The sequence below is a fragment of the Lampetra planeri genome, chromosome 16, assembly GCF_965212315.1.
Source record: "Lampetra planeri chromosome 16, kcLamPlan1.2.h2, whole genome shotgun sequence".
Lineage (NCBI taxonomy): Eukaryota > Metazoa > Chordata > Hyperoartia > Petromyzontiformes > Petromyzontidae > Lampetra > Lampetra planeri.
The window spans coordinates 12,411,465-12,424,206 of NC_136122.1; the positions used below are offsets into that span (position 1 = coordinate 12,411,465).

Consider the following 12,742-nt stretch of genomic DNA (forward strand, 5'->3'; position numbering starts at 1 on the left):
CTCAAGGTGTCTGTGTGTGTGTGTCTCTAACAAGACCGTTCTGGCCTTCATTGGTGCTCGCTAACAGCACTTGCCCCTACAGTCTGTTAAGGCTATACGGGGGATCTTTGTCTTTGTGTAACAAAGCTGAGCGTAGGGGGGACCGGCTTTACCGGCCAGATCAGATTTGTGTTTTTTTCTGTCCTACACACACACACGGCCGCGTGCCGCACCCAAAGTTTTAGCTCGAAGCGGAATTTTGCAGCGCGGCAACGTTTGGCCGAGTGCGCCGGGGGTCGATCGCTGTGGCCCCTCGCAGCGCCAAACGCCGCAGGGGCGTCGTGTCGAGACAAATTAAGGCGACGAATTCTCTTGCTGGCATTCACGTTCCATGCCGCGCGGTTGCCGACCGCAGTCCTCTCCCCCCCCGCCCCCCTTCCCCCGAAACGGCCCAAAATATCCGAGGCAGCCCCGCTCCAACAAGGTGCGATCGATAGGAGGTCGCGTTCCTGGCGTCGAGCGAAAGGAGCCTGGCGCAAAGCTAAGCACGAGGATGATGCGATGACAGATCCTGCGGCGTGTCGGTCGGACACCGTGTGGATGATTGACGCCGTGCGGATGATTGACGCCGTGCGGATGATTGACGCCGTGCGGATGATTGACGCCCTGCGCAATTCCGCGATCGCAAAGTCGCCGTTTGTGGCTCTGTGTTCAGCCCCTCCCCCACGCACCGCCTCCTTGCAGTTTTGCGTGGGTCCAGGTTTTGGCTTGACTTTGACATCTCAGCAATGATGATGTTAGATCATAAAAAATTAGCGGCCGTTTGTCAATTCACCCCACGCGCTTTGTCAGTCGGAGCCAGTCGGAGCCAGTCGTGCAAGATGGTAAAAGTTGGACCCGGGGGGGGAGGGTTGGGGGGAGGACCATTTCGGATGCCACTCAAGCCGGGTGACACTACTGCAGCCAGGAATTAAATCCACGTGGCTGGTTTCATGGCCCAGTGCACGAGCCACTGACGCTCCCGCTCTCGCCCACGGTATGTAACGTGCGAACGATGTTGAACGTCTCTCGCACCGCACGTAGGCCAGCCGCGCTAATCGGAGGTGCTTGCCAATAAATAGCTTTTGATCCGCCTGGAGAGTCTCTTTGACGTTCAACATTAACGGGGAGCGCACAACCACTTTTCTTTTCGCGTTCGAATCTTTATCACGTGAAACTACTGATCACCGGGAGCGCGGTTGTGGCACAATTAGTGCGGGATGACTGAGCCAAGCGTACGCTGGGGTTCCCGCGTCCGCGTGTTGCACAACTCGAAGCAAATTTACGCACGGACCTGGCATGAGGCCGTCCCTGGGTTTGCGAAGGCAAAGGTGCAGCCCTGCAATGTCTCGCCCACGCCACCACTGGCAGGTGGGCCCTCCACAAGAGGGAAAGTTTGGAGGGGCTCTCCAGAGGTTCTTTTGGGGGCATACCCACACTTCAGCCCACCACAGGTGACTGAACGATTCACATGATCTACCCATTTGTACTTCTGGGTGGGCAGGTGTGGGGGGGGGGTTAACAAGCGTGCCGTTCTTCTGCGGAGATTTTCATCGCAAGGCCCGCGGGCCCCTGGCGGCCCCTGGTGGCCTTTAGTGCGGCCCCTGACAATACACAACACGTGAACACCCCCCCCCCCATCATCATCGTGCTGCTGTAAAACCCCCAATGGTTTCATACGTGTGGCGGCCCTCGCAGCGGTGAAATTCGTCCCCCTCTGAAAATGAGTGAAGAACGCTGCTCGACCTAATGGGAGGCGCGGAATAAACGTTGAGTGGTCTAACCGGCGACCTCTCGACCGCAAGTCCAGGGTGCTGACCACTAACAACCACGGCAGCATCCCAACCCCCACCCCCCTCTAGGTTGACTCAGCCTAAAAACGAGAGGCAGGTGCAGTCATGGAGCTATGCACCTTTAATTAATCTAGATTGAAAACTCGTTTCTTAAGAACTGCTTTTGTGTGTGTTTAGTTTGTTGTATTTACCCCGCATCTCGGATTAGCGCGGTTGGCTACATACTGCGCGAAACAAGTTCAACGTAGTACATCCGTTAATTCATAAGTGGCCGGAGCGTGCATTGTGGTGGCAGCGGTGGTCATTGCGGGCGTGTCCAGCCCGTCGCGTACGCCCGTGCCGTGCCGGCTCGAAGAGGGTGCTCACTCACGGAACTTGATGCCGACTCCGCTGCTCGTGTGCCGCAGGGCTGGATCGGGAGGAACATTCGGATCCCCGTGTGCAGCGCGTACGTTGCTGACATCGAGCTGGCACACAATGGGCGGTGAGTAGGAGCACGGTGCCGAGATCAGCGCCGGTGGTGATGGGGACGACGATGATGATGTTGCTTACGACGATGATGATCTATTGCTTCCGCTGACGATGACCTTCGTGAGCATGATGATCGTGGTGGTGGTGGTGGTAGTGGTGGTCTTGGTGGACTGATGGTGATGATGATGCTCTTGCTTCTGCTATGGTAATGAAGATGTTAAGCAATCGTGGTGATGATAGTGGTGGGATGATGATGATGATGGAAACTCGTTTCCGCTGGTGATCATCGTGATGGTGGTGATTGGATAATGTTGACCTATAGCTTCTGCTGCTGCTGATGATGATGTTGTTGATGAAAATGGTGACTCATGGCAGTGATGAATGACAGTGCCCATGGTAATGAAGTGATCATTGACGATGATAACGATTATGATGGCACGCCTGTTTTTGCTGATGATAATGTGATGATAATGACGTTGCTGATAACAATGTGAGTGAAGGATGATGGTGACCCTTATGTCACTGCTGCTGATGGTGATAATGATGCTGATGTGGTAGTGGTAACGGTTTAACTACTGGGGAGACAAAGGCGGCCGGGCAAGGTGCTGGCCACCCATCCTCTACTCGCTGACAGCACTTGCCCCAACAGTCTATTAAGGCTACAGGGAAGATCTTAATCTTTGTATAACTACTGCTGCTTATGATGATGTTGGCAGTGCTCTGCGTTATTTTAAACCTGCTGTTACTGATGTAATGTCAGGGATGCTGGTAACTGCTGTTGCTGCTGCAGTTTCTGATGATGAATTTGAGGTGGCACCTTCCCTGCTGCTGTCCCGATATTCTAGAATGCCCTTCCCGCCTTGCTGCCCGTTCCGGGTTTGATAAAATTTGCACGAATATCACACAAGAGAGTGTTGTCCTGAAAAGTGCATGACAGCAATCATGATGATTACAAAGATGATGCTGATGATGACTGTGCTTATGACCATGTTGATGATGATGATGATAACAACGATAATGATGATGCCGATGATGACTATGATGATGACGATCATGACGCTGATGATGATGACGATCACGACGCTGATGCCGACGATGAATTAGGACACTGGTGGTGGCATCCCTGTTGCAGGGCGACATGTCAGTGCGGCTCCTCCATGGCTCTGCACACTCACTTGGCGCAGCAGAACAACACTCACCCCGACGACACCGTGTGGAACCCCGACCTGCATACCAGCGACGAGCCCACGGATGCCTACGGCGACTTTATCTGCCAGGGTCTGGGCAAGTCCCAGCGCAAGGTGCCACCATGTGCCACGGAGATGACACGGAACGCACAATGAAGAGCCTCGCCTCTCATCTCACTCTACTCCCCTCCACACATTCTACTGCCTCTCTCATCTCACTCTACTCCCCTCCACGCACTCTCCTACCTCTCCCCTCTCATCTCACTCTACTCCCCTCCAAGCACTCTCCTGCCTCCCCCTCTCATTTCACTCTACTCCCCTCCACGCACTCTCCTACCTCTCCCCTCTCATCTCACTCTACTCCCCTCCACGCACTCTCCTACCTCTCCCCTCTCATCTCACTCTACTCACCTCCACGCACTCTCCTACCTCTCCCCTCTCATCTCACTCTACTCCCCTCCATGCACTCTCCTACCTCTCCACTCTCATCTCACTCTACTCCCCACCACACAATGTATTGAATTGTGTAACATCTCTGTCGAGTGTCACTGTCGAGTGTCATTGTCGAGTTTCACTATCATCATGGCCAGTGGAAAGCCCATGTCGCTGTCCACTATAAATGGGACTGCGTTATCCACCAGTGTCCAGGTGCCGCTACATTTACCACGATGTGTTTAAGAGTCGCACCCCGGAATCGTGACATCACCGATGAACTCTCCGGAGGTGAAAGTTGTTCCCTAACTGATAGACAGAAACCGTTGATGAGTGAACAGGAACCCAGTGTCAACAGAGGTCTTTCTTTTGTAGGGAGATGTGGGTAAATCTAACTACACCCTAAAACAAATGTATGCTTTAAGCAAACGGACCGTAATCACTCAAATACTCACATGAAGCGAGAGGGGGGTTGGCGCATTGGGCTCTGGCTGCGCTATGAACCCTTGCGAGCCGAGATCGAGTACCGGCCACAGCTAACATCGGTGGCGCGTGATGCCGGAACCAGACGCTGACCACGCGTGCTGTGACAACCATTTTATTTTGCCCAGTTTGAAACACTTTCACAGGAAGGGTTGAAAGCGTTTATGCGTTGGCCCTGTCCGTCTGTCGAGTGCATACCTGTCAACCCCTTATCAGTGCCCTACTGAATTACAGACCAATTCAGACCTTATTGCTCACCCCCGTACCCTTATACATCTCAAACAGTTTTAAGTATTAAATTTGATTATTGATGTCCTTGATGCTACTTATCATGCTACTGTCTTTGATCTTGCATGCTGATGCTGTCCCATAAATTTTTTTATTTGGCCATATTAAAAAAATTTCCCGTATTGAAACAGCTGTGCGCCGTATGAACCTGAACTCAATTTCCCTGTACAAGAATTCGGGGTAAACCATGTGAGTTGACACGGTATAGGAGTGGGGCGGTGGGCGGGGGTGGGGACGGGGGGCGGGGCGTGAGGACGAATCTCGTCAAGTTGACCCATTGTGAACGGGACTTTAGCGTGAGGTTTGTGTTGCTGTCCGGGATCTACCCCGAATTGAAAGGCGGCTGAATTGATCAATGGGTTGCCTAGAAGTGTGAGACGCAAACAACTCGAGGGGAAAAATGGCGACTTGCAAATAATACGCAAACACGTTTTGCCCTGACAGTTTTTCTATCGGCGTCCATGCTGCCAACGAGAACTGGGATGATGGAGGAGATGAATCACCTTGAGATTATAATCGACTACTGTTGTCATGGTCCATTACTTGGGTCACTTAAAAAATGGCGGCTGTGCCACCATCCTGCCACCTGAAGGTGGGAAACCCTCCACAGAAGCCACGCCCAGCGTGACGCGACTGCCGATGACGTCACCAAACCCCGCCCATCACCTCCAATACAGCGGCAGATTTGAGACTCTTTTTCCGCCGGAACTATTTTCGCGCCATCTGATGAGTCGAGCGATTTGTCGACGAATCGATGACCTAACCATTTCCCCTTCTGATGACATACATATACATATGTCATCGGAAGGGGGCAGTCGTGTCGCTGCAGTTCCCCTGTGGCGAGTAACAATGTCTTTAAAAACAACGCCGCTACGCCTCCCTAAAATAAAATGAACGCTGAACCGCTTGCAGTTTCTGTGATTCGGAGGCGAACGTCTCAAAACGGGAAAGTATTAAGCAGTCGGAGAGCCCAGCTCTACTGCTAATTTAATACTTCTGAAGATGATTTTGTTATATATATATGAAAAATGCGCGTATGCGAACTCACGTTGTCCTTGCCACCAGTACGCGCGGGTGTCATACAAGACGAGCGCAGACCTGCTGTACAACGTGCTCACGCGCATCTGGGGGCTGCGCACGCCCAACTTGGTGATGTCTGTCGTGGGCGGGGAGGCCAACTTCCAGCTGAAGCCGTGGGTGCGTGATGTCCTGCGCACGGGCCTCATGCGCGCCGTGCAGAGCACAGGTCGGTGTGGCGCGATGCGGCATGGCGCAGAGCGCGTGCGGTGCGACGCGCGGTCCGACCCTGCGTGTGTGAGGTCGCTAGTCCATCCTACTGCTACTCCCTGCTCCTACCCCAAAGCTCCGACGAGGCCTACCCCCAACCCCTATCACCACTCCTACCCCTATCACGACATCTATCACTACCCAACCTCTATCAGCACCCCTATCACTACACCTATCACAACCCCAACCTCTACCACTACACCTATCACCACCCCTACCCTAACCCGTCCTTAACCACTCCCACCTGCCCCTCTAACTGTGACCATAACTACACCACCACATTTAGCACCGTACAGAGCCAACCGTGCTAATCGGCGGTGTGGGGGAAGGACAACAAACTAAACACAAACGGCAGTTCTAAAGAAATTAGTTTTCAATGTTCGCGACGATGTGTGCGCCACACAGCGATGCGTCGCTCCCTGCCTTGGCCATATGGACCACCTCCGCTGGCCGCGTGCGTTCACCCCCCCCACCCGTCGTCTCCGCGCTCTCTCCACTCTCTCCTCTCTGCGCGCTCTCCACTCTCTCCTCTCCGCGCTCTCTCCACTCTCTCCTCTCTGCGCGCTCTCCACTCTCTCCTCTCCGCGCTCTCTCCACTCTCTCCTCTCCGCGCTCTCTCCACTCTCTCCTCTCCGCGCACTCTCCACTCTCTCCTCTCCGCGCTCTCTCCACTCTCTCCTCTCCGCGCTCTCTCCACTCTCTCCTCTCTGCGCGCTCTCCACTCTCTCCTCTCCGCGCTCTCTCCACTCTCTCCTCTCTGCGCGCTCTCCACTCTCTCCTCTCCGCGCTCTCTCCACTCTCTCCTCTCCGCGCTCTCTCCACTCTCTCCTCTCTGCGCGCTCTCCACTCTCTCCTCTCCGCGCTCTCTCCACTCTCTCCTCTCTGCGCGCTCTCCACTCTCTCCTCTCTGCGCGCTCTCCACTCTCTCCTCTCCGCGCTCTCTCCACTCTCTCCTCTCCGCGCTCTCTCCACTCTCTCCTCTCCGCGCTCTCTCCACTCGCTCCTCTCCGCGCTCTCTCCACTCTCTCCTCTCCGCGCTCTCTCCACTCTCTCCTCTCCGCGCTCTCTCCACTCTCTCCTCTCCGCGCGCTCTCCACTCTCTCCTCTCCGCGCTCTCTCCACTCTCTCCTCTCCGCGCTCTCTCCACTCTCTCCTCTCCGCGCTCTCTCCACTCTCTCCTCTCCGCGCGCTCTCCACTCTCTCCTCTCCGCGCTCTCTCCACTCGCTCCTCTCCGCGCTCTCTCCACTCTCTCCTCTCCGCGCTCTCTCCACTCGCTCCTCTCCGCGCTCTCTCCACTCTCTCCTCTCCGCGCTCTCTCCACTCTCTCCTCTCCGCGCTCTCTCCACTCTCTCCTCTCCGCGCGCTCTCCACTCTCTCCTCTCCGCGCTCTCTCCACTCTCTCCTCTCCGCGCTCTCTCCACTCTCTCCTCTCCGCGCTCTCTCCACTCTCTCCTCTCCGCGCGCTCTCCACTCTCTCCTCTCCGCGCTCTCTCCACTCGCTCCTCTCCGCGCTCTCTCCACTCTCTCCTCTCCGCGCTCTCTCCACTCTCTCCTCTCCGCGCTCTCTCCACTCGCTCCTCTCCGCGCTCTCTCCACTCTCTCCTCTCCGCGCTCTCTCCACTCTCTCCTCTCCGCGCTCTCTCCACTCTCTCCTCTCCGCGCTCTCTCCACTCTCTCCTCTCCGCGCTCTCTCCACTCTCTCCTCTCCGCGTGCTCTCCCAAGGTGCGTGGCTCATCACGGGCGGCCTGCTCACGGGCGTGATGCGCCACATCGGCGAGGCGGTGAGCGAGCACTCGATGGCTCGCACGCCCGCCGAGCACAAGGTGGTGGCCATCGGCATCGTGCCGTGGGGGCAGCTCGCCGGGCGCAAGGCGCTGCTCAACAAGCGGGTGAGCGCCGACGCGCCCACGCCCGGCCACGTCGCACCCCGAACCGATCCAACAAAAATTAAACTACAGTCGGCTCTCGATTATCCGCGTGCGGTTTTTCCGATTTGTGGATTTTGACTGCGCAGCTGAGATTTTGACATGAATTAATAACCCATGGGTTCTTTCCTTAAGCCCAAAATATTAATCTAAAAACAGTATCGCATTGTTATTCTTGGAAATGTTTATTACATGTCACGTGCTTAAACACATGTTGCTCCAGTTAATCCGAAATCCACACGATCACCTCTACAGCACAGTAGTTGCATATCTTTATAATAGTGGGCGGAGTTTGATTGATTTTGATTGCCGTGGCTCTGCTTTCCATTTAGTTGGCCAAGTCTTCGGCGCAGGAGCAGGAATGTGTTATCACTGAGCACGCACATCGATCGTTAGTTTTTGGCATCGCGATCCGTGGATAATCGAGAGTCTACTGTATTTTTATTTGACCAGGTAAGGCCCACTGAGCTGTCATAGCTCTTTTTCAGAAGCGACCTGGCCAATCACAAATGGCAGCCCGACGAAGTGGCTTACCATCACGTGGAATTTACCGCAGCACGTCGATTACAAATGTGGAGGGAAAAAGCGGAGTTTCCACGTGACGACAGGGGGAGAGAGAGGGAGAAATGCAAACTCTAAATATACAGCAGCAGGCATTGTCAGGGTCGGGATCGAACCCACGACCTCTTGCATACCAGGCGAGGCAGTTAACATCTCCTAGCCACCGCGGTGCCTATCGATCGGGGCCGGGCCAAGCCACGAGATGGAGCAGCGCAGGGCCGGGTTGTTCAGGGCGCTCAAGCAGCCAGTTCACTCACTCTACCCGCACAGGGAATGCTGCCGCTGGGGGGGGGGGGGGGCGGGTTACCCTTCGGAAGTTCGAGATGAGATGCGTGACCTTAGGCGCCCTGAGCTGCCGAGGAATTTAAGCAAGCGCTGTGCAAATGCAAGAGGAAAGTATTACTATTATAAATCGTGTGGTGCTGTACTGTCCACTGCTTTCGCCTAGGGTCTCAGGAAGGAGTACACGGTGCCAGGCTGGGAGCGGCCCCTGCTGCCGCTCGACAAGAACCACTCGCACTTCCTGCTCGTGGACGACGGCAGCACGGGTCAGCGGTCGACGCACGTGCACACGCTGCGCGTGCACCTTGAGCGGTTCATCGCCAAGCAGAAGACGATGCACGGTGGTGAGCGATGCACGCGTGGGTATGAGCGTGGGGGAGGTGGCTGCCAACTCAAAACCGTGCCCCACGGAACTTTGCGCTGTCCCAAAAACACATTAGAAGGCAGTTGAGTGTATCTGCCCGGCAGGGCGGACATCTCTAAAAAAGTTCTTCCATAGTTCACCGGATTCTTTCAGTCTAAGTAAAGATTCTGATTCTACTTCTGAGGGTAGCGCAATACGGCAACACGTGTGCCTCGCAAGGGAGAAGTTCCTGGGTTGGATTTCCGAAGTGCGGTGCCTTCTCCGTGCGGAGTTTGTGCGTTCTCCCCCTCTGTTTCGCATGGGTTTCCTCCAGGTTCCCCGGTGTCCTGCCATAGCTATGTATCTAACATTGGCCAAACCATCCCAAGGCTGCAAACATTTCCTGCAAATGATTCAATTGGGATGACACACGGCAACAACATCGCCTCCCTTCTGAGAAAACTCAACGGGACCCTCCTGAACGAAGGTTCTTGAGACTCGGTGGGCATTTCCTGGGTAGACGAGCGGGATACCAATCATAATAATCATGATCACCAACTTTCAGACAAACGCTAAGTCGCTCGCAACGAACGCTCTGGCTGTAAGAAAGTAGAAGGCCCACAGGGGCTGTTCGCTATTGCGGGAGTGACCGAGGGGAGTCTTGGCCCTAGGGATCCCAGTTACCCTTGCGACCCCAGCGACCAAAGCGACCCCAGTGTGACCCCGCTTAATGGCTCATGCGGGTTGGTGTTGCCCGACAGGGACGGGCTGCATCGAGATCCCGGTGCTCTACGTGCTGATCGGCGGCGAGCTGGAGGTGCTCAAGGTGGGTGGGCGGCGGTCTCCCGCAAATCCCTCGGCCGGCTGCGGCTGCTCGCGGCCTCAGAAAGCGATCGTCGGTCAAAGGGGCGAGCGATCGGCTTCAGCCGGGTGGTCCGTCCGCGTACGGAGATGAGTCCCGCGGTTTTTGCAGTACGAGTCGTCGAAGGAGGGGAGAATGGTGAGGAGTGAGCGGAGGTTTAGTCGCACGGGCTGCGAAGTGTTTCGTTTGGCGAGCCGGGCAGTGGCCTCGTCACCGCGGAATGAGGCGGCTCAGCTGGCGGACGGTCTTGGGTGGAGGGAGGCGAGTTGCAGAGTTTAGCAGCGTGGGGTGCGTGGTGGGTTGAGGCAAAACAGTCCGTGCTGCAGAGTCGATAGTGAAGCAGAATTGATACGGCACGGTCGGTGCAGTTGAGCACTCACGCACTCCGGCCAACGCGGCACCACAACAAAACTTGGCAGAACGTTGAGAGAGAGTCCTGGGGACGATCACCGAGCGTGGAAGCTCCGAGTGGACGACGCGAAAGGAGGCGACGGAGCGACGTCCGAACGACGCCGATTACCCGGCGGTGGCGGCCGGCAGCAGCTCATATACGCACCCCCCCCCTCCCTTCTCCCACCCTCCCCCCCCCACCCCAACCACCATCGGCAGACGGTGCAGGACGCGGTGGTGAACGGGACGCCCTGCCTCGTGCTGGGCGGCTCCGGTGGCATCGCCGACATCATCACGGCAGTGGTGTCCGTGTCCCCCGATGAGATCACCGCCGAGATGGTGGCCACCCACCACCACGCGGCCTTCCCCAACGAGGACGAGCTGAGCGGCGAGCAGCTCGACAAGTGGACCGACGTGGTGAGGAGGGGGAGGCACGAGGCGGTGGTGGAGGTGGCAGTCGTGGAGGTGGTGGAGGTGGAGGAGGTGGTCGAGGTGGAGGAGGTGGTGGAGGTGGTGGTGGAGGTGGTTGTGGAGGTGGAGGAGGTGGAGGGGGTGGTGGAGGTGGAGGAGGTGGAGGAGATGGTGTAGGTGGAGGAGTTGGTGAACGTGGTGGAGGTGGTGGAGGTGTAGGTGGTGGTGGTGGAGGTGGTGGAGGTGGTGGAGGTGGTGAAGGTGGTGAAGGTGGTGGAGGTGGTGGAGGTGGAGGAGGTGGTGGAGGTGGTGGTGGAGGTGGTGGAGTTGACGAATCCGCCACCGCTCGACCGCGTCACCGCCCCGTTGCTTATGGCACACCCATCTACTCGTTGCCATAGCAATGTGGAATATCCACCGCCGGCTGGAGCCGAGCAAGTGGAGACTACAGCCGACCGACGACGCTCGTTTGGGTACGGCGGCGGCGTCGTGGTCGCCGTGGATGTTTCCGCGCGCAGAAACCAGCTCCGTGTGCGTGAGCGTTGGTTGCGTAAGTCTAGGCGCGGCTCGGGCGCGTGTGGGCGTTGCGTGATGTACGAGACGCTGACGGCTCCCACACGTTGCCAGATCTCGGGGAACAGCCGCCTCCAGCAAATTGGCCTCCTGTTCCAAACCCCACAAATCTCTCACGGCCCAAATCACGGTTAGATTCTGATAGATGAGTGAAAGGACATCGTAACCTTTCGTTTTGAAATTGTAATTTAATTGATGGTTTAAAAAAAATACGTCTAAAGTGTTTACTGTAAATGTCACATTTGGCATTGCGATGAATTGTGGCCCGACTCAATTTCAAAGTGTCACTTGTGTGAATTTATATGTATTATTATTAGTAACCCTACGCTTGTTTACTCAGGAAAGACCTCGGCGAGTCTCGAGACCATTCTTCAAGAGGGTCCTGCCAATTTTTCCCAGGAGGGGTACGGGGTCATGTTGCTGCCCTGTGTGTAATACCAACTGAGTGAATTTTCCAGCATTTTTTTTTTCAGCATCGGGGATGTTTTGGCCAATACCAGTTACAATTCTTTATGTCTTTAGCTATGGGAGGAAATCAGGGGACCCAGATGCAACGCTTGCAGAGATGCACCCAGGTCGGGAATTGAACCCAGGCTCTTATTCCTACGAGGCAGAAATGTTACCACTGCGCCGCCCTGCCCGCATGTTTGACCGTCGCTCGTAGCTGCTGTGTCGAGGAATCGAGCTCCGCAGACTCTTGTGATGGAAATAAATATTGCACTCTGGAGGTGATCGGGAGGCTCGGAGGGAGGTCAAAGCCCTGAGCCTCCACTTATGAGATCCTGGGTTCAAATCCAGGTTACAGCCACCTGCCATTAACCCGGGTGTTTGTGTAATGAGTTGATGGTCTCAGTCAGTTCGCCAAAAAATTAACCCAAAATATATATAGTTGTGCATTTAATTTGGCAAAATTCCATGTCTAAGAATTGAAAATGTTGGTTTGACTGTGAAGGAACTCACATTACTCGGTGTAGCAGGGTGGGTCGGGTTAATGCTTGACCCCCTGCTGTGTCGCTGGACCTCGAGGTCACTTTATGAGGCGGCTCTGTGATGTCCGCTTCCGCGGGCCATTCGCTCCAACGCGAGCGGAAGCCTCGACAGCGGTTCGGCCTCGGGCCGCGATGCCACGACACTGGCCGCCACCCAGGGCCGTGTGGTGCTCGGGCCCCGCTGTGAGATGGCAGACTGAGCTCGTGTTATTTGAACCGCGGGTTCAGAAAACTCATGACAGTATTTGAGCCCCCCGGGGTACAGAGTCCAGGGCGCCGCGGTGGCGAGATCTTAACTACCTCGCATGGTGGTTTCCATCTCGACCCTGACGCCTGCTGTGGATTTGGAGTTTGCGGTGTCTCTCTCCCAGTAGTCGCGTGAATTTCCATCCGTGTCCTCTGGTTTTTTCCCTCCACCTTTTAGAATCAATGTACGTTTAGAGTA

General features: G+C 55.7%; 1 protein-coding gene across 2 annotated transcripts in view; it reads left to right on the plus strand.

Annotated features, from left to right (window-relative positions):
• The window catches only part of TRPM5 (transient receptor potential cation channel subfamily M member 5), a 52,244-nt gene that overhangs the window by 13,824 nt on the left and 25,678 nt on the right, over nucleotides 1-12,742 (plus strand). For both annotated transcript variants that reach the window (XM_078601629.1, XM_078601630.1), the window contains exons 2-8: nucleotides 2,219-2,295; nucleotides 3,415-3,583; nucleotides 5,738-5,918; nucleotides 7,684-7,850; nucleotides 8,896-9,073; nucleotides 9,834-9,898; nucleotides 10,544-10,741. In XM_078601629.1, the coding sequence (XP_078457755.1) occupies nucleotides 2,219-2,295; nucleotides 3,415-3,583; nucleotides 5,738-5,918; nucleotides 7,684-7,850; nucleotides 8,896-9,073; nucleotides 9,834-9,898; nucleotides 10,544-10,741 (1,035 nt within the window). The remainder of the gene's footprint in view (nucleotides 1-2,218; nucleotides 2,296-3,414; nucleotides 3,584-5,737; nucleotides 5,919-7,683; nucleotides 7,851-8,895; nucleotides 9,074-9,833; nucleotides 9,899-10,543; nucleotides 10,742-12,742) is intronic.